The 26,307-nt window shown below is 41.9% G+C and overlaps 1 protein-coding gene across 2 annotated transcripts in view; it reads right to left on the bottom strand.

Moving 5' to 3' along the window:
• fgf14 (fibroblast growth factor 14) overlaps positions 1–26,307 on the bottom strand; it is a 169,662-nt gene that overhangs the window by 72,291 nt on the left and 71,064 nt on the right. The window contains exon 1 of one of the 2 annotated variants that reach the window (XM_073845274.1): positions 867–2,144. The exons of the other annotated variant lie outside the window; for it this stretch is intronic. Coding sequence (XP_073701375.1) covers positions 867–1,059 — 193 coding nt within the window. The 5' untranslated portion in view covers positions 1,060–2,144. Of the gene's footprint in view, positions 1–866; positions 2,145–26,307 lie in introns of those variants that run through there. 2 annotated transcript variants of the gene reach the window in all.

The raw sequence follows: 26,307 nt of genomic DNA, 5'->3' as shown, positions 1-26,307 counted from the left end.
CTGACTGTCAATTTATAAGATTGTTTATCTCCTGAAAAAATGCTTATCATTTTATGATTTTCTGTAAAGGAACCTTGCAAAATATAACATTTTAAATTGCTATATAAATGTGATGTGAAAAAAATAATAATATTGATTTATTAGTAATACATTTAGAATACAAAATCTTTAAGTCATAATTTCATTTTCACCTGAACAGGTCTCCATTACTGACTGTTAAGACTGTTTCAATTTTAATCTTACCTAAACTGAATATTGTGTCACTGGCATTTCTGTTAAGATAAGCTGTCATTGGATGTTGTTTACTGATGATGTGATAGCATTTTTTCCCTGCAACACGTTGGGCACCTGCTGCTTTACTTGCATTCATGAAACGTGCCAATAATTCAACATCAACACCTCCCAAGGGTACAGCAGAGATAGGGAGGTTGCTAAATCTCAGAATATATCAAACAATGCGCATATGAATCAAAATAACATCTAGCTCTGATACATGTGGCCTTCAAAAACGGAGAATTGTTTTGATAATTATTTTGAAAGTATGACGTACATAGATTTAAGTTGAATACGTGGTCTCGATACTGACTGGTCTTATGACTGAGTTAACAATTTGCGTTAAAAAAAAAAATGACAGATTCCCAGACTGATGGAAATAAAAACAGTCTGTCTAAGAAATCTGTCAAGACACACAACACAACCCCTATAAGCTATTCTCGTCAAGATAAACAGCAGCTCCATGCCGTAAGTCCCTTGTTGTCAAAGCTGAATGTGAAAATGAAATGTGGGCGTATAATATCTCAAGACATTCAACATAGCATAGACTTCTTATGTGCACAATTACGGTTCGTGTATGGAACTTCCCACACCTTGTCGTCGTAGTCTGCGTTTCCTGAGGCCGAAGATTCGCACTTTGGAGAAGATGTCGACCAGGTTCCCATTGCAAAGCCCTTTATTCTTATTGGGGCTTTTTCTCCTTCTGTTGGTGGATGGTCGGTCTATATGCTGCTCCCGTGCCTGTCTCTTCTGGCGGATCAAACCGCTGGCAATCGCCGCTGCCATGTCTCAAAAACAGGGCTGTTGAACTCCTTACACACAAAGCACAGACAACAACAACAAACCGCCCGATCTGTCTCAATTATTGTCCCATTTTTGCGACTGTTTCTGTGCTCTGCCCTCTGAAACGCACGGATGATGATCAAAGATATCCACACATCACGACTGGCGAAATAAGACACTGAATTAGCATGATGAATACAAAGGTGAAGTGTTACTCAACTGTCCGTATTTCACATGTTGTCCGATTTTCATTTCGAAGTGACGCGGCTCGCAGGTTACTTTTCATTCCTGATTTCACAACGCTTCTCGGAAAACGATTATCACATGAGTTGCCCAGCTCCTCCAAAATACAGAATATAGAAATGCATTCACGGCACGCCTGAGAGAGTCTCTCTGATCCGTCACTTGCCTTGCTTTATTTCTGACCCGGTCCTGGTGAAATTCAGCACCCTGGGCAGCGACGTCCACTCCCGGAGTCTGAACAAACAAAGCGTTTTTCGTTCTGAGCTGTCAAGCGGAGAAACGCGACCACCTTCGTCTCCCAGGTGGAGCCCTGCGACTACACATATTCATTTGTCTCACATATTTACCAAGTTTAGCAGATATCCACGCCGGTTCCGTTCAAACGGCCACTCATCTTGAGAATAACCGACGGCGTAACGACGGCGAGTTGAGGTAAGTTTGAACGAAGGTGCTTATTGTTGATGAGGGATCTCCTCAGACGATCACTCCCCATTCAGTCTCATGTTCTAGGTCGCGTAGTTATTCAATAACGATGTGCGTTTTATCCCTTCCTAAAGCAGCATGTCTTCTGAGGGAGAAATGTAAGCAACGCTGAGCGGCTCCGGTGAGGATGACGTCTACCCGGTGTGACAGGAACGAATAAATAAATAAACTCAAATAAAAAAGTCTTTCCCCGAAGCGGGAGTATACAAGTGTGCAGCATAAGTGCTAACGTTAGCCAGAAGAGAAAACGTATTCAAGAAAGGCTCCTCTTCATCCTCCAGCTCGAGCTCATTTAGCGTCTCCAACCGTTTGGAGCGAGTGAAGCGCACGCGCTTCCCGCCTCAGCCTCATAGATCAACGGCATCAACAAGTCTTAACGACCACGCGCTTCCCGCCGCAGCCTCACAGATCATCAACAAGTCTTAACGACAAACTCCTCCTTTGCCATCGTTTCAGAGACGACAAAAACCCACCCTTCACGTAATGTGCGTTTATATTTGTCTTTTCTGTGTGCAGGAGCTGATAATTAGATTCAAACGCGCCGATGACAACATTTCGATCTTTCAAAATAAGATTTATCTAATAGACTTTGGCTAGTTGACAGGCGCCAAGAATTTTAATAATAAACATATTCAGATGCCAAAATTTCTAATCATTCTAATTCAAATACACATGTATTAACGATAATCAAGTAAAACCCCCCTTGTTGTCCTGTTTATGAGACAGCCTGAGAATTAAATGTCTAAGAAATTAATTTCACACAACTCCACCGACACGCCCCGCCAGTGCAAAAAAAAATTAAGCAGAAGTACATCACACCTCTGAGGTGCTATTGAGACCCCCGGTGCTTTAGACAAACACACCTATGTAACGCATTGTATGGATGAGTGGCTGTTTTTTGCTATAGGCCTACATTTATCTGTCGCCTGTTTCTTTAATCATATGGTAATGAGTGTTGCGATAAGGGCTGGGGTGCCAATTTAATATCATGCCCCAATAACACAGAGTATTTTCTCATTTAGATTAATATCACCAGAGAAACACAATCACAGAGGAGGAATTAAAAAAAAAAGAAAGACTCAAGAGGGCCATCTGCTGTTTGTCGCTGCAATGAAATATTCAGTCTTTCATCCCCCTGCTGTTTTTCAACCCCCTTCCACCCAAATAGACTGGCTGTGCAACTCTGGAGTGGTGTTTCCAGACCAGACAAGTTTGAGCAGATAAAAGAGAAAATACGAAAAAATATGGAACATGCAATTAAATCTGATAAAGTGCACAATGCATGCATTTCACAAAAGACATTTTGTGTTAAAATGGAGGAAATTACCTTATTAGCATACCTGAATAAATCATATGAGCACTGAGATACCAGACTGCTCAAATAATGCTTAAGCTTAAGCTGACTGCATCATTGCTGGTGAAGCAGCCCAGCCACTGCAGTTTGCGCAGCCGCCAGCAGCGGACACTGTCAGCTTAACTATGGCTCCATTTATTTACAATAGCACAGACAGATCACAAGCATTCATGAATAAGCCATTAACATCAAGAAATCTATACTTCTGCATTTACATTCAAATGTTAACATATATTCAAAAATGTATGATTTTTTAAAATGTACATTATTATTGATGTGATGCATTATTATTCTTAACAATAAGTTATGAAAGCTGTTAGTAAATGCAAAGGAATTAACATACTTCAGCCTAAACAGAGGTATTACAGTCTGACAACATTGTGCACCGAAAAACAAGAGGTTATGCAAAATAAAAAAGTTCAGTAATGAACGAGTCTTCGGTACAAACTACCCCCCCAAAAAAGACAGAGAGAACATGCCCGTGGCATATTTTGAACTCCAAACTGCTGAGTCTCAGTGCTGAAATGAATACAGAATTGGATCTTTTCCCTTTCCCTTTTTCATCTTGTATAGTGTATATATGAAGTTTCATGAAGCTTCAGAAGCATTTACGCAAAATAAAAGGAAGTGTTCAGATGCTTCAAATGGACTATACAGCAAATACCCATGACAAAAAGACCAAATAGGGAAAAGGCATTTAAATTCTGAATCTCACAAGTGATTGTGTTTTAGTAAAAGAAATATAGCAATTGCATAAATATGAGAGTGCGCACATACCTACATGCTTTCTCCTTCTGAACGTATGAGACTCCATAGCAAACCCATTGCAGATTCAGCCGAGGTAACAGCACATTTCTCTGCCTGGCTGTCAATGACAGCCCCATTTATAGGGTCTAAACTCACAGATAACATTATTAGTAAGATCTGCCCCAAACAATTGCTGTTCAGCCAGCTGAGGCGATCTCCTCAGAGGTTTCAGAGACACATTTTTAAATAACAATGTTCCACTTTGAACTTTTAATGGTGATGAGCTGAACTATTTTGCTCAAGTTTGCCTAGAGTTTAACGTGGAGGCGCCCATGCGAAGAGCACAGCTCAAAGATCATAAGAGAACAGATGTGTAATTCAGGAGAAGCACTTTTGATGTACAACTAATTAACTGCTACATGAATGTGAGCCAACTCCAGCCTCCCACGCTGTCCTCCACCTGGTCTTTTATGAACATTAACTCAAAAGATGAATGAAACATGGTCATTCTAGTAAATGCCATGCGATACAACGTGCAAAATCAAAGAGAATGGAGAGCTAGCCTTTCTCAAAAAAACATGAGATGACTGCATCTTCTGTTTTATACAAATGTAGCGCTCTGAACCTGTCCACATATCAAAGGGAAAGAGATGGATGAGATAGCGGTGGAAGGGAATAAGAACTACAAATTCAACAAAGCCCAGCGGAGCGCTGAGAATAAGAGAACTACATCTTACTTCAAGAAATGTCACAGCAGACAGAGACACCGAATAAACAAGTTGATCCGTTGTATCACTATGGAAGGTTTTAGGGCCGTCTGGCTTTTATTAGCTGTCGTGATGACAGCAGTTGTAAATTGGACTTAACGTCATATGTGCTGGGACGAGAGGAAAACAGGAGATTTAGCGCTTTGTTTAAATCTAATTGTTTCACACTGCTGGGGTGGGAGAGACAGCTTAATTTAATTGAGGAGATAGTAATGATTTTTGGTTAGTGTTGACATCAGGGTTTAATCGGCTTGGTGAAATGTCACCATTCTGATAAGATGAAGACACTGAGGAAGATGTTGAATGTGGTGGTGAATGTAGTGTTTAACAAAGAAATCTCACCATGCCATACTGTAATAGCTTAAGCTAATAAAGCAGTGTAGAACAAATCACAGGATTAAAGGAAAAAATGAGAAAGTGGCAGAGAATAAATCTCTCTCACATCGAGGGAATTATTGGATAAGATATCAAAAGTGAGACAATTGTAGAAAATCATTTCATACTCTATTTTTTATTGACAGCTTTTGTGAGTCACATAAACAACACTAAAGCAATATTATTGTAATTCGCCTGATATTGTTCTGAATGACATTACCATATTTATCATACTATTCTGTATGCAATATGTTTGCTGTGCACAGTTTGAAAATGTTCTGTTTGCATGGAATGACCTACTACATTTGGCAAAATATGCAGCACACAAGCAGAGGACACTGCGTGGGATTTTGTTGCCCACAATGCAGTGCACTCAACTTCACCTTCCGTTTACAATGTGATTAACAAACCAGAAGTAATATCATGAATTTAATATCTTCAATCTTGAGTCATTATTTAATATGACTGCCAAAAGTGAAGACATACACAAAGCATTAAAAAAAAATCATATTTTCTTTCCAAGATGTTAAATAGATATGACCTGCTGAATTAAACATGCAACCAAGGGAAATCATATATTAGTTTTATACTGCAGTTTCAAATATTTATTTTTGCATATTGTTTTTACATTTTTTTTAGGCAGCAGCTATTTGCAAATATTTGAAGTGAAAATAGCAGTATTTTCTTAGCGATATATTATTTACACTCATTTACATTGAGTTAAATTAACTCAATGTAGATGAGTTTATAGTACTCATATTTATTGGTTTTAAAACTTAAATGGTTTAAGGCAATCGGTTTCCTCAAATGGTTTGAGTTACCATAACTTTCGGGTTTTACAGTGAAAAACAGCAGTGTTTTCTGCTATTTATACTACTCATTGCAAATAGTGGCAAATACCTGCACCTGAGTATTTTAATTCACAATAAAACAGTATGCAATTATAACATTTTGAGCAAAATCAATCAAGCACGGGTATATTTGTAGCAATAGCCAAAAATACATTGTATGGGTCAAAATTATCGATTTTTCTTTTATGCCAAAAATCATTAGGATATTAAGTAAAGATTATGTTCCATGAAAATATTTTGTAAATTTCCTACCATTAATATATCAAAACTTAATGTTTGATCAGTAATATGCATTGCTAAAAACTTAATTTGGACAATTTAAAGGCGATTTTCTTAATATTTAAATTTTTTACACTCTCAGATTGTACCTTGGCTAAATATTGTCCTATCCTAACAATGAATACATCAATGGAAAGCTTATTTATTCAGTGATGTATGAATCTCAGTTGACAACAATTGATCCTTAAGACTGGTTTTGTAGTCCAGGGTCACAAATGAACAGTTTTATTAAAATTATTAAATGGATGCTGCCATATAAAGCCCTCCATACACCTACTCTAACCCTACCCAATTATTACCTTCAATTTATTGAAAATAAATGATTTTCCAATATAATATGAGACGTAAAAAGGGAGAAGAACGAGTTCGGCAAAGGCGGATTCGAACTTGGATCGATCGCATTAAGCACTTTACCATCTACGCTACTGGAGTTGTCTATTAACAACTGGTGGGCAGAGTTAGTGTAAGTTAGCCTCTGCCAACAGTGTTTTTTTTTTTTATCTGTGCATATTAGTCTATAAAATTGTATGCAGTATACACTGCAAAATCTGACTGTATTTCAAAGAATACATCAATCCTGATTCTCTCACTTTAAGTGACATTCAGAAACTGATTTGTATAGCCTGTATGTGATATTCTGTGTTATGAAAGAAAAGATAAAAGTGACGAGTCTCTAAATCAAAATAAAAGCTAATGTGAGACGAGCACCTGTGTTAAATCAAATTGCAGATTAATGAGACGAGAACAAAGGGGATCTAGCAAATCAATACAAGTCTGTTTGAGCTTGAGGGTTTTGCCATTAAGCCTGACATTTAAATATCAACAACAGATCTCATTACAGAGGTGAGAATGTCAAATGTATCTTAATGTAGTAAAATAAGAAAGGACACTTCCCTGCAACCAACCGCACATATTCTTCAAATGAGCCAACATTCTTTTATATCAATTATTATTATTGATGCTCATATAGGATTAAAGAGTTCAGCTTTAGAGTTATACTGTTACTTTTCTTAGTGACTGGCAATTTCATAACCACTAAATCCCTAGTAACCACTGCAAACACCTTCGCAACTGCACAGCAATTGCTACAGCCCTGGCAAATGACCCAGAAGATCCAAAGAGTTTTGCAAAGGCAAGCATCACACACATTTATCTCAGAACATGTATAAATCTATCTTTTTTTAATGCAGGCACATAGCACCAGTGCAAAATGCTCAGTATGTGTGAACACTGGGAATTCTGTCTTACGTGAAAACCTTGACACCTTCGGATGTGTAAAGAGGCATTGTGATTTCCTAAAGTAATTTTCAGTTGTGATTTCTCACTGACCGCAAAGACGTGAGGAGATCTGAAAGCTGTAAAAGGTTTCATGACATTCCTGAAATTGTGAGGGTTTTTCTGTACTGGAAATGTCATTGGTTTATAGTCACCGCTGACATATGTTGCATATTATACTGAGAAGAGCAGTGCTCAGTGATGTACGCCGCTTCAATTTTGGCTCACCACTGACCCCTGAACAGTGATAGCAGAGTGAATTTCTCATAACACTGTGAGAGAGTTTAAATGACAGAAAAGAACACACGGCATCACACGCCATTACTCCCACCAGGGAGATGGGAAATGCCAGGGTGAGCTCCAAAGAGATGGATATAGACAGAGCAGCTCCCAGAGCAACAGTTAAAAATTCTGCTCACATCTCTGCCTGTCCTTTGATCCGGTTTTAAGTATGCAACATTCAAAACTGTCTTGTCAGCAGTGGAGCAAAAAAAAAAAATGCTCATCCGAGAAAGCCTGAGCAGAGACTGTGAATTTAAATGAGTTGATTCTCTGCCTGGAAAGCCCTCTTTTTTTCTGGTCTGTGAGAGAGGAGGGAAGGACTCTGCAAAGTAATCTCCCCGTGGAAGCCCAAGGGACCTCCAAGCACACAAAATGGGCCAAAAGCGTATAGCCTTGAGAAAACCCTGGAATGATAATTATGTTCAGTTCAGTTCAAGTTAAAGCACTACTATAAAGACCTTAACGTTGTCTAAAATGTACTCATTTCAGTTTTAGGGAACATCAGGGTCCAATGGCTATTCACTGTATGCTACTAAACCGTACAACTGCATTCACCTTAGCAGACACCAGTGTTTCCTACACAGCTCTGTTTTTGCAGCAGGGAACTGCTAATTATCCACACATAAATAATAAATGATACAGACATCACTGAATATAATGATAACTTGCAGTTTAATAAGTGAGTCAGATGTTGATTAATCAGCTCTGACTGATTATTAAAGGCATAGTTCACCCCAAATTAAAATTCTGTCATTAATTACTCGTGGTAGTTCTGTTGCTGTATACGCAGTGTCAGGAAGTCCTCAGATTTCATAAAAAGTATCTTAATTTGTGTTCCAAAGATGAACGAAATTCTTAGGGGGTTGGAACAACATGAAAGTGAGTAATTAATTACAGAATTTTCATTTTTGGGTGAACTATCCCTTTAAGGTTTTATGCTGTCTTTCTAAACTATTCTTTAACAGATCCAGCTCATAAGAAACATTTGTTCATGAACAAGCATACACTGACCACATCATTTTATTTTTAATCACAAAAAAGTGTATTTGTTAATAAATCAGACTTGTGCAGTGTTTTTGGCTTAAAGGGGTCATGACATATATTTTTTTATTATTTAAATATGTTTCTTGAGGTTTACTTACACTAGCCGGGTTTCCATCCAAAGTTGCAAATTAAATTTATGCACAAAATTGGAATATTACATTAAACACATTTGCGTGTAAGCTCTGTTTCCATCCAACAAGTCAAAGAGAACAAAATCATCAAATCCTGATAAACTGGCACTAAACATCACTAATAAAGTAGAAGAAGCCACTGAATATAATATTTTTTATATATAATAAATTACTTGCGCCTTGGAGCGAACAGACGAAACACAATAAATGAGGTTGTTGCTTTTGGAGGTAGATGTTTGTTATTTGTTCCTGGAGGCAATTATGCATTTTATGCTCGGGCATTTCAGAATAACCATAGCAACATTTCAGATGCTGTGGAATAAAATTGGTCCTCTGGTTGGTCAGGTTTTGCCGTCAAATAGCACAAAGTCACGTGATTTTTTTATGCATACGGAGGAATTAAACCACCTCAAAGCGAGTCAACAACCACCTCAAGCGAGCATTAAAACTTTTTTATTCGAAATGTGGCATTTCCATCACTCGTTTCTGATGCGATACTTCAAAATGCGCATAAAAAGAGGGTGATGGAAACATAGCTAAAGTTAATAAGGTTTTTTGCACAAAAAACTAATAAATAAGGGGAAAACTGGCTATTTTCAACCCTTATTCTAACCCTCTTTTTGAAACTACCTGTTTTTAAGGGGCGTGTCCTTTAAGGCTTGCCAGGAATTGGACATGATTGGCTAATGTCATTGCATAGAAAACCATATCAACGTCCCCCTCGCTATTGCATGTGAGTGTTTTGACAACATGATCAAAATCAACGGCCATTTCCAGACATAGCATAGCATTACAAAATAATTTACTTACAGTTTGTGATGCAGCTGCAGTCAGATCTAGTACCGCTTTTTCTTTCAGCAAATGTTTCTTTGTGAACTCTCCTTGACATTGTGCCTCGATTACAAAACAAAATACTCTGAAGTCCGAACAATCCTCTGACACGATAGGGGATGCCATTATAGGCAAATGTGATTTCTCATGTCAAGATCCCTTTAAAAAAGGACATAAGTGTAAGTTGTTTGTGAATTGGACTTCACTGCTTACGCTGTATATGTTTTCAGTTAAAAAAAAAAGATCAAAAGAGTCATTTGTTTGTAAACTGGGCTACACTGCTTGCTCTGTATGTTTCTTACTTAATCAAATGATTCTTTTTCAATCATTTTTTATGAATTGTACAACATTTTAGCCATATCATAAGAGTCATTTGTGAATCCATTTACACTGCTCACTCTATGTTTTTAAGTGAAAAGTAATAAATGTATCATAAGAGTCATTTGATTGTAAATTGGACTACACTGCTCGTCCTGTGCTTTTTTAAATCACAAAAAGAGTCTAATTATACTGTATGTTTTGTTTGAGGACAAAAGTGATTTGTTTTACCATTATTTCTCTGTACTTACTCTGAAGATTCAGCAGTGGAAGAGTGACTCATCTGCTGAAAAGTGGTGCAGGAAACACTGACTGACATTAACGGTCATATTATGTTGAACCACTATTTCCCCATCATTCTCTCTGATAAACACCAAATGCTATCATCCCAAACTGAAGCCCAAGGGTAAAATGTAGCCTACCTATAGTCTGCAGTACCATGTGAGCTATTCAAACAAGATGACAGACTTTCAGAAAGGCTATGAAAAAGTGAGAATGCCCTGAAGGAGAAGTTGGCACATAGGGAACGTCCCTTCACTACATTGTCCACAGTGTATTCGCTCCCACACACCACATGCTGTGGCCTGTTTCTTGCGCTGGCCTGAACCAAATAACATCAAGTAAGAACACACCCACCTAAAATCCTAACAAAGGCCTGTGAGACACCCACACAAACCCCTACATACAAAACACGCACATTATTTATAATGGCAAATCTGTAAACTTGAGAAAGAGAGACAGCGACAGAATACGCACGAAAGCTGGAGGGAGAGAGACACATCACTGCCCCCTACAATTCATGAGATAAATGGGATTTCTATTAGGTACATCCATTGAATACTAATACCAAGCAAGCTGCTTAGTCTAATGCCCATCCCTAATCTGAACCTTTTTCTCTGGACTGCCTGTTTCAGCAGTTACATGGAAAATCCCTGTTGGTCAACTTACAATAACACAGGGGTTTTTTTTCCCCCACTCGAGTTTGTTCGCTTCATGACGGATGGTTTTTTACCACAGCTTGCTCCTAAGGATTTGCTCTCTTGGCTGAAATGGAATGCATAATGAATTCACACACTGACAACATACATTTATTATAGTGGATTTTCATTTTGAATGACAGGGGCAGATTATAATGTGTTAGAAACACATGGCAGTTGAGTCAATATTCGTCTGAGGAAGGTTTATGAATCTCTCATGAACAGGCCTTGATCCATTTGTCAATGTGTCGCTATGCAGAGAAGCACAGAAGTGACTCTAAAAGCATGTACACAGGCTTTATCAGAGCTGTAATCTTTTCAACTGACCTGGAAACTGCTTAAAAATTAATACTGCCTCAATTAAATCACTGTGGGGTAATTTTATACCTAAGCGATGCTCATTTAAAAGTAGCAAAACCACGGATCAATGGGAACTGTACCTTCGTTGCGGACTTAAATATCACTTTCCTTGAAAACTGATCTGGAGTGCCTAACAATGAAAAAACTTAAGCTGCGTCAACAAAAACTTTAAAGTCATACGGGTTTGGAACAATAAGTGTGAAAAATGATTACAGAATTGCAGTATTTAAAGAAATAGTTCATCCAAAAATGAAAATTCTGTTATTAATTACTCACCCTCATCTCGTTCCAAACCTGTAAGACCTTCACTCATCTTCAGTACACAAATTAAGATGTTTTTGATGAAATCCGAGAGCTTGTGAGAACAAGTGCCAAATAGATAGAAAGGCTATATGGCACATGTTGATCACAGACACTTCCTCAATCCTGTGCTATTAGTATTCTCATTACACCATTTACACAATAAACTTATTTATCTTGACCTCAGCAAAGTAAAAAGATTCAATGCTTTTGCATCCCTGCAGAGAAACCTTAAGTCCCGCAGAGCCTTGAAAAACTGCTGACCAGCTGCGAAAAGCCAAGGGAAGGTCAGCTGCAGAGAACACAGAGGCAAAGATCAGCCCTGGACCCTTCTCATCAGCCAGAAAAACAGATTAGCTGTCTAGCGTCTGGCCTACAGCAGGCAGAAGTGCACGTAATATTGTTAGTGATCGTAGCACAGGTGTGAACTAAGATACGTACACAGCCAACACTTCCACAGTTAGTATCTCCAGAAAGCGTGCGATAACCCTGACGCACTCTGTTCAACACACTGCTTGTTTACAGTGTGTGTACAACCAGAGCAAACACAAACCAGCCATTATGCGCCTGTGATAAACTCTCTCTGACATATTTACAGCAAACAGATTCTCCCTTGAAGGAAAACACACATTTAAATGTCATTCCCAAAACAGACACAGTGCAACACTGGATATCTGAAGCAGCTCAGAGATCCATATCCCACAATCCCCAGAGAGAAAGAGAGAATAGCTATGAAAGGATTGTTTATTTGATATCCATTGCTAGGAAAACAATTGGAATGCAGTTTCAAGAAATTTTTTGATACTGCATATCCTTAAACCTCTTGACTTTTTTCTTTCTTATTTTCAATGCTCGCAAGTATTTTCCACAAGCATCAGCAAAAGGCTTGTTAAAGGATTAGTTCACTTTCAGAATAAAGATTTCCTGATCATTTACCTACCCCATATCATTCAAGATGTTTATGTCTTTCTTTCTTCAGTCGAAAGACATTTTCTAAAAAATATATATATAAATGTATATGTGACCCTGGACCACAAAACCAGTCTTAAGTAGCACATAGATCATGTTCCATAAATATATTTTGTACATTTCCTACCATAAATATATCAAAACCTTTGATTAGTAATATGTATTGCTAAAAACTTAATTTGGACAACTTTAAAGGCGATTTTATCAATATTTAGATTTTTTTGCACCCTCAGATTCCAGATTTTCAAATAGTTGTATCTCGGCCAAATATTGTCCTATCCTAACAAACCATACATCAATGGAAATCTTATTTATTCAGCTTTGCTGATAGATTGGCTATTATGACTGGTTTTGTGGTCCAAGGTCACATATACTTTTAAACCATAATTGCTAGGGGAAAAAATATCAGGAAATTTTTATTCTGGAAGTGAACTGTGCTTGAGCTCTGTGCTCTTTCCATATTATCAATGGAATAGAATGGGCCTTTCCAGCTTAAAAGGATACAAAAGCACCATAAAAGTGATTCATATGACTTATACACTATATTCCAAGTCTTCTGAAATCATACAAAAGACCATTGCAAGTGGAGTCAGTCTGGTTTGTGAAAGAACAAACCGTTTCATAGAAAACATTCCTTTCCAAATCAGACATACTTTTCTCATTAACTCTAACGCACTTAGTAAGGAGAGCTAGGGCTCTGATTTAAATTTTCAGTGAATAACAACTTAAATTCTGACCTCTTGCTCACACAAAGTCAAAGTTAGAAGCCACTTTGAAGCGATATATTAAAAAGAACAGCCAAAATCTTTAAATATTCACCTTGTATGTTCCAGAAAAAGTTAGTCATATGTGACCCTGGACCACGAAACCAGTCATAAGGGTAAACTTTTTTAAATTGTGATTTATACTTTATGAAACAGATAAATAAAATAAATAAATATGTTGAAAGCTGAATAAATAGAACAATAAGACAATATTTGGCCGAGATACAACTATTTGAAAATCTGGAATCTGAGGGTGCAAAAAAAAAAAAAAAAAATTTAATTGCTGTTAAAAGTTGTCCAAATTAAGTTCTTAACAATGCATATTCCTAATCAAAAATGTTTTAATTAGTATTGATATATTTACGATAGGAACCGTAACAAAATATCTTCATGGAACATGATCTTTATTTAATATCCTATTCCTAATGATTTTTGTCATAAAAGAAAAATCGATAATTTTGACCCATACAAATACAAATATACAAATATACCCAGTGTTGGGAAGGTTACTTTGGAAATGTAATAGGTTACAGATTACAAGTTACTTGATTTAAAATGTAATAAGTAGTGTAACTTTTCAATTATTTATAAAAGTAAATGTAACCTATTACTTTTAATTACTTTTTGATTACTTTTCTAAATTTTTTATATTTTCAACTGTTATTCAGCATTCAACATTTAAACCAGGGAGAGTTTATCTTACAGTAGCACTCAACATTGATTATTGTCAGACTTTCAAAATCCTTCATCACTTGAATAAAGTAAGGGATAATAAACATCTTTATTTTGCGGTAACAACTGGCTACATTATCAACAACATTATCCCACTTATTACACAACTGCTTTATAGATTATTAAGATTTAGGTCAAAATTATTAGACACGAAACACTGATCTGAGTTGAAATATTTGAACGCAAAGCTTCCATGAAGAAATCGGTAGCAAACGGCAAGTTCATATTGTGACATTTTAGGTATACAGTGCAGTCTTACCAGTTTTCTTACACAACATTTCACCACATAAATAATTAAGGAAGTAGTACTAGTTTGTTAGTTATCTTATAATCCAGTGTACAAAAAAAAAAAATGGCAGCAGCTGCGTTTGTATGAAACAATAGAGTGAGTCCACGATACCAGGATGACAGAATTAAGAAATTGTCCACATAATATTGAATTAAGCTATATTAATTTATTAGCTAACCAAACACAAAGCTTCCGCCAAGAAAAATGATCAAGCATATAGCACTGACTTAAGTTGCCCTGAATGTCGTGACTGACCAATCAGAATCAAGCATTCCACATTTTTTTTTCTTTTTTGGGGGGGTCTTTTTATGCCTTTTATTGTGATAGGACAGTAGAGAGATGACAGGAAAGAGCTGGGACGAGAGAGGGGAGCGGGGTCGGCAAAGGACCTCAAGACGGGAATCAAACTAGGGTCACCGTGAGCGCAGTTGCACTATCTGTCATAACAAGATCATAACATAAATAACATCATGAGAAATAGTTTAATAGCTGTGATACTGGGTTTGAAATTAAATGTTTGCATAGTTATGACAGGAAACACGAGCATCTAACAATGCATTGGAAAAAACAATCTTCAAAAATAAAGTATATTTTTATATATATAGTATAAGTATAAGCATGTGTCCTATTCTGTGTCCTAAACTCCTGAAACATTGGTGGCTCATTTTAGAGCATTCAATGCAATTTATGAAAGAAGTCAATTAAATCTGTAAGTGGGGGTGAGTGTGTGAAAAAATTAAAATGTAATCCCCTTTGTAATCTCTGGCATTTTTCAGAAGTAACTGTAATTTAATTACACATGTTTTCTCAGTAACTGTAACTAATTACAATTGCATTTATTTTTGTAATTAAATTACGTAATTCCGTTACATGTAATGTCTCGGTTACGTATTGTAACCCTCGTTCCCTGAAGGAGGGAACGGAGACGTCTCGTCGAGACCGACGAATTGGGATATCGCCTGGATAGACCAATCTACTTCGTGTGTATACAAACGAGCCAATGAATATTGGCATGCATGATTGCAGCAAGCTGCGGCTGATCACAGCGTGAGCATATAATGCGCAGCAGGTGCATGCATCATAAAGATTTCGCTGAGGAGCTGGGACAGGCCCGGCCGTACAGCGGTGGTACAGGAGCCGCGGCGACGGGACGAGACGTCTCCGTTCCCTCCTTCAGGGAACGAGGGTTACAATACGTAACCGAGACGTTCCCTATCAGTCGGTCTCTTCGACGAATTGGGATCCCTAACAAAGCACCGTGGCTGCTGCCCCTTCCAGTGTCCTGAGCGGGCCTCCTGGGTCCCGTTACTGGCTTGGCCAGGGGCTCGCATCAAGGAGAGCCAGTCACTGTATAACATAGCACCACCCATTTCAGTGAAGCTGGAGCACTGGGGATATGCGGAGCTCACGTCCTTCCGATAGGAGGTTCGTAGCAATACACATAACTCAATTCAGGTTTATATGGAAGATTGGAGGTGATTGAACCCTCATTTACTGGTAGAAGATCTACCGGGGAAACACACAGCCTCTATGGCGCAATGTGGAAATTCGTAAGAGATGCAGTTAAAGGGGTGCTATTATGCTTTTTCACTTTTTGAACTTTAGCCAGTGTGTGGTGTATATGTTTGGGCATAAAAAACATCTACAAAGTTACAAATCTCAAAGTCCACTCCAAACGGAGATATTTCGTTTTTAAAAAATCACTTTTCAAGAACTACAGCGAACGACTCGTTTGGACTACAGCGTTTGTTTTCCGGATACAATGATGTCACAACGCGGTATCCCGCCTACTGAAATTCAATTCATTGGCGGGTGGGGGATTCGCCTAACTTTACCCATGTAATATGGACAGCCGCTTTTGGGATGCTACAGCGAGCCGTAGGTCGGCTCGTTTAAACGCAGCTTTAACTAAAGGTTCGCGAACTGCTCCGGTAACCGTGCTGAAGCAGCGCAATTCACGTGTTGAACAGAGGGTCCAAACACACGCAGATCCGCGGCTGATGTAAACACGAACTAGCACATGTCTACGCCGCGCCGTAGATACAGTATGTGCAGTATGTGGTAAGAGATTTATTTATCATACAGTGTAGATAGCTTCACTAGCCTTATGGTTTCAGGCATGCAAATAATTAAATACATTAGCACAATAATGATAATGTCACGTATCCACGATCTCGTATGCTGACGATAGGACCAATAATAGCGTATTATTTACTCACCCTTTATGCATCCTAGGTGTATATGACTTCCTTCTTTCAGACGAATGCAATCGGAGTTATATTAAATCAATTCTGGTACTCATAGAACAGCATAGATTGAAAATAAGTCGATCCATAATAAAAAAAAAATGCCTCACATGGCTCCGGGGCGGTCGGTAAAAGCCTCCTTTAGCAATCAGATGTGTTTGTGTAAAAAATATATATATATATTTAAAACGTAAGAATCACTTTAGTTTGCTGCTTTGGGAAGGGGCGCAGCAGGGCGGAATGCGGTCTACGCTGTTTGCCAATCGCAACGCAGTGGGACTTCTGACCAATCACAATACAGTTGACTTTTTGGAAGGCGGGACCCGGAACTAATCGAGCCGTTTGTGCCAGCCTGGGGAGAAAGCTATTGTAATAATGTAAATTATGTGAAAAATAATGCGTTTTTCGAACAACTAAGCATGTCAGCATGTTCAAGTACACCTCAAAAACAAATTAAAGACTTTGTAAAGGAGCATAATAGGACCCTTTTAAGTCTCTACGCAGAGCCTAGCCCTCTACCGGTTCTGAAGGATTCATCGAGTGAGGGCCTGACGCCTGACGTTCCGCTACGTCGGCTGTCAAGCTCAACGGAGGAACTCGACAGAGCTACTCTCAGGTTACTCTGGAGCAGTATAGCAAGCCGACCCAAGGCCTCTCTGTGCCTCTACCCATTTGAGGTGAGAACACAGGAGGAGACTGTGTCTACACAAAGGCTATAGAACCTCGTGAATGTGTTAGGGGTCGCCCAGCCCGCCGCTCTACAAATGTCATTTAGCGAGGCGCCACGAGCCAACGCCCAGGAGGATGCAACACTCCTAGTTGAGTGTGCTCTCAGCCTGAGGGGGCAGGGCACACCCTGAACCTGATAGGCCAGGGTAATGGCATCCACTATCAAGTGGGCCATCCTCTGCTTGGAGACGGCATTCCCCTTCTGCCTGCCTCCATGACACACAAAGAGCTGGTCTGAGGTCCTGAAACTTTGCGTCCGGTCAAAGTAGCATCTTAGTGCTCGGACGGGACAAAGCAAAGCCAGGGCTGGGTCTGCCTCCTCCGAGGGCAGCGCTTGCAGGCTCACCACTTGGTCCCTGAAGGGAGTAGAGGGAACCTTGGGCACATAACCAGGCCGGGGCCTCAGTGTTACCTGGGAATCCGCTGGGCCAAACTCTATGAATGAATGAATGAATGATGCATTTGTATAGCGCTTTCATGTGTATTTCCGTACACCCAAAGCGCTTTACAATCATATGGGGGGGATCTCTCCTCAACCACCACCAGTGTGCAGCATCCACTTGGATGATGCGTCGGCAGCCACAGTACAACGGCGCCAGTGCGCTCACCACACACCAGCTACAGGTGGAGAGGAGAGAGTGATATAGCCTACGATTCGTAGGCACGATTCGTCGACCGAAAATGCGTGCAGGTCTCCTACCCTCTTGATGGAGGCCAATGCAAGCAGGAGCAGAGTTTTCATTGAAAGAAACTTCAGCTCTAATGTCTGCAAAGGCTCAAAGGGAGCCTGCTGTAAGCCTAGTAGGATTTAGCCTTCTGGCGCCCCTAAGAAACCTGGTGACCAGGTCGTGCTTCCCTACCGACCTTCCCTCTATGAGGTCATGGTTAGCGGAAATAGCAGCCACATAAACTTTAAGGGTTGAGGGGGACAGCCTACGCTCCAACCCTTGCTGCAAGAAGGAAAGCACGGCTCTGATCGGGCATCTTCGGGGGTCCTCTCCATGGGAGGAACACCAATCAACGAATAGGTTCCATTTTAGGGCGTAGGCATGTCTGGTAGACTGCGCTCGTGCCGAAGTAATAGTTTCAACTACCCCTTGGGGTAGGTCACTTAGAACCTCCGCGTCCCGTCCAGGGACCAGACATGTAGTTTCCAGAGGTCTGGACGTGGGTGCCATAGGGTGCCCCGTCTCTGAGTCAGTAGATCCTTCCTCAGAGGAACTTGCCAGGGAGGGGCTGTCGCGAGGAGCATAAGTTCGGGGAACCAGGTCCGAGTGGGCCAATAAGGGGCTACCAGAAGGACCTGCTCCTCGTCCTCCCTGATCTTGCAGTGTCTGTGCAAGAAGGCTCACTGGGGGAAACGCATATTTGCGAAGGCCCTGCGGCCAGCTGCAAGCCAGTGCGTCCATGCCGAGTGTTCCTTCGGTCAGGGAGAAGAAGAGCTGGCAGTGGGACGTCTCCCGGGAGGCGAACAGGTCTACCTGAGCCTCGCCGAAGCGTCTCCAAATCAGCTGGCCCGACTGGGGGTGGAGACTCCACTCTCCGGGAAGCGCAGCTCGTGAGAGCTCGTCGGCCGCTCGGTTGAGCAACCCGGGAATGTGAATGGCACGAAGCGACCTCAGATGCTTCTGACTCCACAGGAGGAGATGACGGGCGAGTTGCGACATGCAACGGGAGCGTAGACCACCTTGTCGGTTGATGTACGCAATGGTCGCAATGTTGTCAGAACGGACCAGCACGTGCTTGCCTCGTAAGGGCCCCTTGAGTCGGAGCAGGGACGAGACGCAAGCAACTCGAGGCAGTTGATGTGCCAAGTTAGCTGGGGGCCCGTCCAAACCCCTGAAACTGCCTGTCCGTCGTACGTGGCTCCCCAACCGGTGGTAGAGGCATCCGTGTGTACCACAGCATGCCTGGAGACCTGTTCCATGGGTACTCCTGCCCGTAGGAACGAGAGGTCTGACCACGGGATGAAGGTTTGGCGGCAGGCCGGTGTCATTTGAACCCGGTAAGAGCCGCGTAGCCACACTCTCCTCGGGACTCGGCCATGAAGCCAGTGTTGAAGCGGTCTCATATGGAGCAGCCCCAGCGGTGTAACTGCTGCTGCTGCTGCCATATGCCCCAGGAGCCTCTGAAACTGTTTCAGTGGGACTGCCGTCCTGCTCTTGAATGTATTCAGGCAGTTCAACACAGACTGAGCACGTTCCTGTGTGAGGCGTGCTGTCTGACTGACCGAGTCCAGTTCCATACCAAGAAAAGAGATCCTCTGAGTTGGAGTGAGTTTGCTCTTTTCCCAGTTGACCCGAAGGCCCAACCGGCTGAGGTGTGTGAGCACCAGATCCCTGTGTTCGCATAACTGACTCTGAGACTGTGCCAGAATAAGCCAGTCGCCGAGGTAGTTGAGAATGCGAATGCCCTGTTCTCTGAGGGGAACAAGGGCCGCCTCCGCGACTTTCGTGAAGACACGGGGGGAGAGGGACAGCCCGAAGGGCAGGACCGTGTACTGATATGCCCTGCCTTCGAAGGCGAACCGCAGAAAAGGTCTGTGGCGCGGAAGGATTGAGACATGAAAGTACGCGTCCTTCAGGTCGATCGCTGCGAACCAATCTTGGGGATGGACACATCTGAAAATGTGTTTCTGTGTGAGCATCTTGAACGGTAGCCTGTGAAGGGCCCGGTTCAAAACGCGCAGATCCAAGATCGGCCGTAACCCGCCGCTTTTCTTGGGTACTATGAAGTACGGGCTGTAGAAGCCCGACCTCATATCGGCTGGAGGGACCGGCTGTATCGCTTCCTTTGCCAGCAAGGTTGCGATTTCTGCACGCAAGATGGGAGCATCTGCGGCCCTCACTGAGGTGAAGTGAACACCTCTGAATTTGGGAGGGCGCCGGGCGAACTGAATCGCATAGCCGATTCTGGCGGTCGGTGGCGGGGAAAAAATAAACAAAAGATTCTCCGCCCGGCCCTCCTCCGGGGGAAGGAGTGGTGCGGTCACCATCTCCCGAAAAGCAGCATCCTCCATCTCTGGGTCGCCCGTCCCAGGGCCTCTTGCTCTTGCGCTTGCCACTGGTCTTTGTGGGGGCCTGGAAGGGCTGGGCGGCTGCCCTGCGACCGGCTCCACGGCGCCGTTGTGAAGGCTGCTGCGGTGGCTGCTGTGGAGCAGAGGCGGAAGCAGGGGGCCGCCCTAGACGACGAGCAGACTGAGGTGCCGCCGACGGCCGGGTGGAGGCAGCAGCTGCACACCGGGGCAGGATGTGACTGATGGCCTCAGTCTGCTGGGCGAAGCTCTCCACTGCGTCGCCGAAGAGGCCGGTCTGGGACACCGGAGCGTCGAGGAACCTGGTTTTCTCGCAGTCCCTCATATCAGCCAGACACAGCCAGAGATGGAGTTCCTGGACCACCATAGTGGACATGACACGACCCAGAGACCGCGCGGTCACCTTCGTCACACGTAGCGCAAGGTCCGTGGCGATACGAAGTTCACCGAGAACTTCTGGGTCATGACCACCCTCGTACAAGTCCTTCAGTGCCTGAGCCTGATGAACCCGTAGCAACGCCATAGCATGTAAGGCGGAACCAGCGGTGCCACAGGCCGAGTAGGCACTGCCGATCAGCGCCGACGAGTGCCTACAGGCCCGGGAAGGGAGCGACGGGTTATTGCCCTGCCAGGTGGAAGCGGCGCCAGGACACAGCTGCATCGCGACAGCACGCTCCACCGGCGGGACACCCGTATAGCCCCGCGCTGGTCCGCCATCGAGGGTGGTGAGGGAGGAAGTCCCACTCGAGCGGTTTCGGGCAGTAAAAGGTGCCATCCACGTTCGGGTGAGCTCTTCATGCACCTCCGGGAAGAAGGGCACCGGGGTGGCACGCTGAGAACCAGCGCGGGCCACCCCGAGATACCAATCATCCAGCCGGGAGGGATTGGGACGTGATGGAGGGTTCCATTCAAGCCCTACCCTCTCGGCGGCCCGGGCAAGCATAGCCATCATCTCCGGGTCGGTATCCGGCACCGCTGACCGCTCAGCGGACGACAGTGTGCCGTCATCCTCCCCAGAGAAGTCTGGCTCTCCCTCCGATGCCGCGACCGACATCTGTTTGTCAGGGGGAGCCCCAAAGGTAACGGGTGGTACCCCTAAGGAAGGTCCAACCCGCTCCCTTGAAAGCTCCGGTGGCGACGGAGCGTTGGTGGAAGGAGGAACCCCCGCCAATGGAAGTGGCGGGGAATTCCTCACCGTCACCGTCAGACCGGGCAGCCCCCTGCTTCCAGAGGTAACGCCCCCCCGGCATTTGCCTGGGGGAACGCTCGATCTGGGCAGAGGGACTGGAACCCCGCCCCTTTGCAGGAAGCGGAGTCTGGTCCGCAACTCCGTGATGGTCATCTTCCCACAATGGGGACATGACTCATCCACGAACGCTGCCTCAGCGTGTTGAATGCCCAGACACGTGAGGCAGTGTGCGTGGCCATCACCCGGCGCCAGGAAACGGCCACATCCAGAAACGCACGGGGAGTCGTCTTTACAAAGACGCTCACCCGTGGAGCTCCTTTAGAAATTCACTCTCTTAGGAATTTGCTCTTTTAGTGCTGAGGCACACAGGGGAGATGGCCGCAGCAACACAGAAGATGGGTGGTGAAAACCAGCTGTGTGCTTCCACTCGACACCGAAGACCACGCCGCTGAAGCGCCGTGCCGCCAACACAAAAGAAAAGGAGGTTTGAAGAAAAGGTGTGCTTCTGACTCGTCCCACTGCAGAAATGGTCCAGCTCCGAAGCGAAAGCTTAATGATGCATGCACCTGCTGCGCATTATATGCTCATGCTGTGATCACCCGCAGCTGGCTGCAATCATGCATGCCAATATTCATTGGCTTGTTTGTATACACACGAAGTAGATTGGTCGAAGAGACCGATAGGGAACTAGTTACTCCCCAACACTGAATATACCCATGCTACTTAAGACTGGTTTTGTGGTCAAGGGTAACATATAAGTTTGGATAAACATGACAATAATCAAATAATACATTTTAGTATGAACTATTCTTTAAGTATGTTGCAAAAAGTCTTTAAATCTACATGCCATAATACTGGAAAACAGTCTAAATGGACAAAAAAAACCAGACACAAGACCAATTCATGAGCAATGACACAAATTATATAAAGGGTTTATGTGATTAGGGGCTTAATCACCTGCAAACAATGATTTATAGTTCTTAGCCAGATCAACTAAATTGCAAAGTGCTGAAATCCATTTATTGAATATTCATATAGGAATAGCAGTTGCTAACATTTACGTAAAGCAGTACTGAAAAGGATGGATATCAAAAACATATTGTGACCCTGGACCACAAAACCAGTCTTAAGTAGCACAGCTTTATTTGTACAGTAGCAATAGCCAAAAATACATTATATGGGTCAAAATGATCTATTTTTCTTTTATGCCAAAAATCATTATGATATTAAGTAAAGATCATGTTCCGTGCAGATATTTTGTAAATTTCCTATCGTAAAATATATCAAGACATAGAGATACTCATTTTTGATTAGTAATATGCATTGCTAAGTGCTTCATTTGGACAACTTCAAAAGTGATTTTGGCAATATTTAAAGTTTTTCAAATAGTTGTATCCCCAAATATTGTTCTATCCTAACAAACCATACATCAATGAAAAGCGTATTTAATCAGCTTTCAGATGATATATAAATCTCAATTTAAAAAAAAAATGTAACCCTTATGACTGTTTTTGTGGTGCAGGGTCACATATTTAGTTGAAAAGTCTATGATGAGAGATTGCAAACTGAAAAAATGTAATGGCTTTTAAAGTAACATCACTCAGACGTGAGCAGTAAATGTTGGATATTGTTTTTGCTGGTGATGAATGTTTATTTTATGCTATGCTGTTATACAACCACAAGAGGGAGGTCAAGAGCACAGCAGAGACCGGTTCAGAGATATCAGTGAGAAATCAGACACAAACTGCAAAATGTAGCTAAACAATCCCTCATGACAGCTATTATCCATTATGTCACGCTGTAATGCCTCTTTCAGCCTTTCAGCTGAATCATGCATGCAATACAAGTGACAACAGTCACCATAATAACCCAAACACAATTTTAAGCCGCTTAACATAGACTCCATGATGAGTCCCTCATAGTTTTTAGCAGTTTGGCAACTTGTCTAGAAATGCTCTATCTGTTCTTCAGCCATTTGTGAGTCTATTGTTTTGCAAAAACATGATTTGCCTGAAAATGAGCATATTAAGGCAAGGATAACAAAGCAATCCTGCCAGGCCTTTATGTACACATTTAAGACAGCAAAGATGCCCTCAAGTGGCCAGATGGGGCTACTTCAAGATTTAAGTCAGAGGGGGAAAAAAGATCACTGCAGAGACTGCAAACAGTTCCTCAGTGAGCATGTAAAACACAGCACTGACCTGTGAAAGACATTTACCCACAGTTTAAACACACATGCTCATTGCAAACAAACAAAAGAGACGTCAGGTATTCATGCATATTAAATGCCGTCAAATGCAACACACTCTGGCACTTTCAGAAACAGGAAACATCTGGTGCGGCGCTGGATGACATGCTTCCTGTGAACTGCTGCAGGCGCCATTTCTCATATTCAGAATCAGAACCATTAGGTAACGCCACTGTGTCCTGGCCGACAGAGCTGCGTGCTGTGCGGTGAAATGCAGATTGATCTATTGTCCTTTTCTCACCCTGCTATGACATCATCAGCAAGAAGATCTTTTGGTGCATGTCATTAGGGAGTGTATTATTTCACTTCCAAAAGTTACATAATACAGACGGCTCTCCGTAGGTGCTCACTGCTCTGAAGCACAGCGTGGATTACAGCCTGAAGCCAAGCGCGATCCGATATGAGTGGAAGTGCATGTTTGTGTCTATGTGTGTGTGTGTGTGTGTGTGTGTGTGTGTGTGTGTGTGTGTGTGTGTGTGTGTGTGTGTGTGTGTCATGGCCCAAATTACTACATACAGTATATACTGTGCAACACTGTCACACAGGCGGTGAGAGAATGAAAAGCTTTATTTGATATGAAGGTGAGAAGGACAGCTTGATCCAACTGCAAGTTGGGAATACAAAGAGAACTATCTGTTAACCGTGTCATTCATTAAACACATCAGCGTTTTTAATTGATCCAGCTATAGCCGCTGCATGTTTAATCCGCCTTCTAATCATGTAGTTAATAGGTTTATGAATTTATCTTCCTCTCACGCATGATGTCCCCTTATCATCCCAGTATTGACAAGGTCACCTAGTCACACAAAGCACTTTTCAATCATTTGCAGTTTAAAATAAAAGTCAATGATTTTGTGTGAGAAACAGACCAAAATTTGTTGAAAAAGCTTTCCTCTTTGCTGGAGCTTTCAAATCTCATTCCTTTTTACACAAATTCAAACTTTGTTTTTCATATTTTTTGGTCTGTTTTTTAATAAAAAAGAAACTTTGTAGCTTCAGAAACCTTGGGAACCATGGCCCACTTCAAGCTTTGAATTTCTGCAAAATATCTCCTAAATGACAAGAAAGTGAATTAATGATGCAAAGTTCAACTCGAGTCTAGAAAGAAAACAAATAGGCTAATTCTGACCCTGCATAGACAGCAATGCAACTGACATGTTCAAGGCCCAGAAAGATAGTAAGGACATAGTTAAAATAGTCCATGTGACATCAGTGTTTCACCTGTAATTTTATGAAGCTATGAGAATACCTTTTGTGTGCAAAGAAAACAAAAATAATGACTTTATTCAAAAATGTCAAAGTTATTTTTATTATTATATTTAGTCGTTATTTTTGTTTTCTTTGTCCACAAAAAGTATTCTCTGTATAATTAGCAATGTCCTTACTACCTTTCTTGAACTTGTCAATTGCATTGCTGTCTATGCAGGGTCAGAAAGCTCTCGGATTTCATCAAGTATATCTTAATTTATGTTCAGAAGATTAACGAAGGTCTTACAGGTTTGGAATGACATTAGTATGAGTAATTAATGACAGAATTTTTATTTTTGGGTTAACACTTTAAAATAGTTTCTAATGTTAATTTCTAACCTCCGAATTTAAGAGGTTTCTTGGAAGGCAGCTTTTGGAACAGAGCTAAACTATCTTGACTGTGAGAATCTATGGTTCTCTATCCTGCAGAGCTACAAGCTACAGGGTTAATATAATGACAAGAGCAGACATCTTAAAAGTTCAATTTAGAGATTGGAGGACATCTTTCAGGATGGAGAAAGAGTGGTAATGGAGCATGACAGGATACATCCATTTCACAGGAGACAGGCAGAAAGAGAGAGGAAGAAAGAAAGAAACAAAGAAAGACAAATGTAGCAGCGCTCGTTGTCTACTCCACCAGGTATGTGACCTTTTAGCACTAGCTATATATAGCCCCAAGCCAGAGGGGGAATAAGGCGGGTTTTGTCCTCTCCCTTTCTTTCCCCGCCTCCTCTGTCCAGGTCTCTTTGACATGTGGTCAATTCTAGCAAAAAGCAAGTCTTACTGACAGGCCTAAATGAGATTGCTTCCACTCATCTATCTTGGGTAAAGATCCATTGGCGTTCTTCTTTAGTCACAAGTACATGATGCCCACCAGGCCGTGATTTACAACACTAACCCATCAGCTGACATCCAGTGCTTTACAGTGGACGTCTCTTTTCACACAAATCATTTCTAAAAATGGTCCATAAATCACTTGATGCCTGATAGTCCATATAAGGCACTGTTCCAGGGACGGCAAGACAAAGGAAGCATCTTTATCACATACATTTTAAAGTGGGACGGTAGAGAGATGGCATGATGTTTTTTAGTTTGACTATTTTTATTACTTATATTTGGGGTTAGGGATTTGAACAAACCCTTAACCGTACATGGCCACTGGCGTGTAGAGAGCAGAGATGAGCAG

Source organism: Garra rufa, chromosome 8, assembly GCF_049309525.1.
Source record: "Garra rufa chromosome 8, GarRuf1.0, whole genome shotgun sequence".
NCBI classification, from domain to species: domain Eukaryota; kingdom Metazoa; phylum Chordata; class Actinopteri; order Cypriniformes; family Cyprinidae; genus Garra; species Garra rufa.
This window is presented reverse-complemented; position numbering and strand designations above follow the sequence as displayed.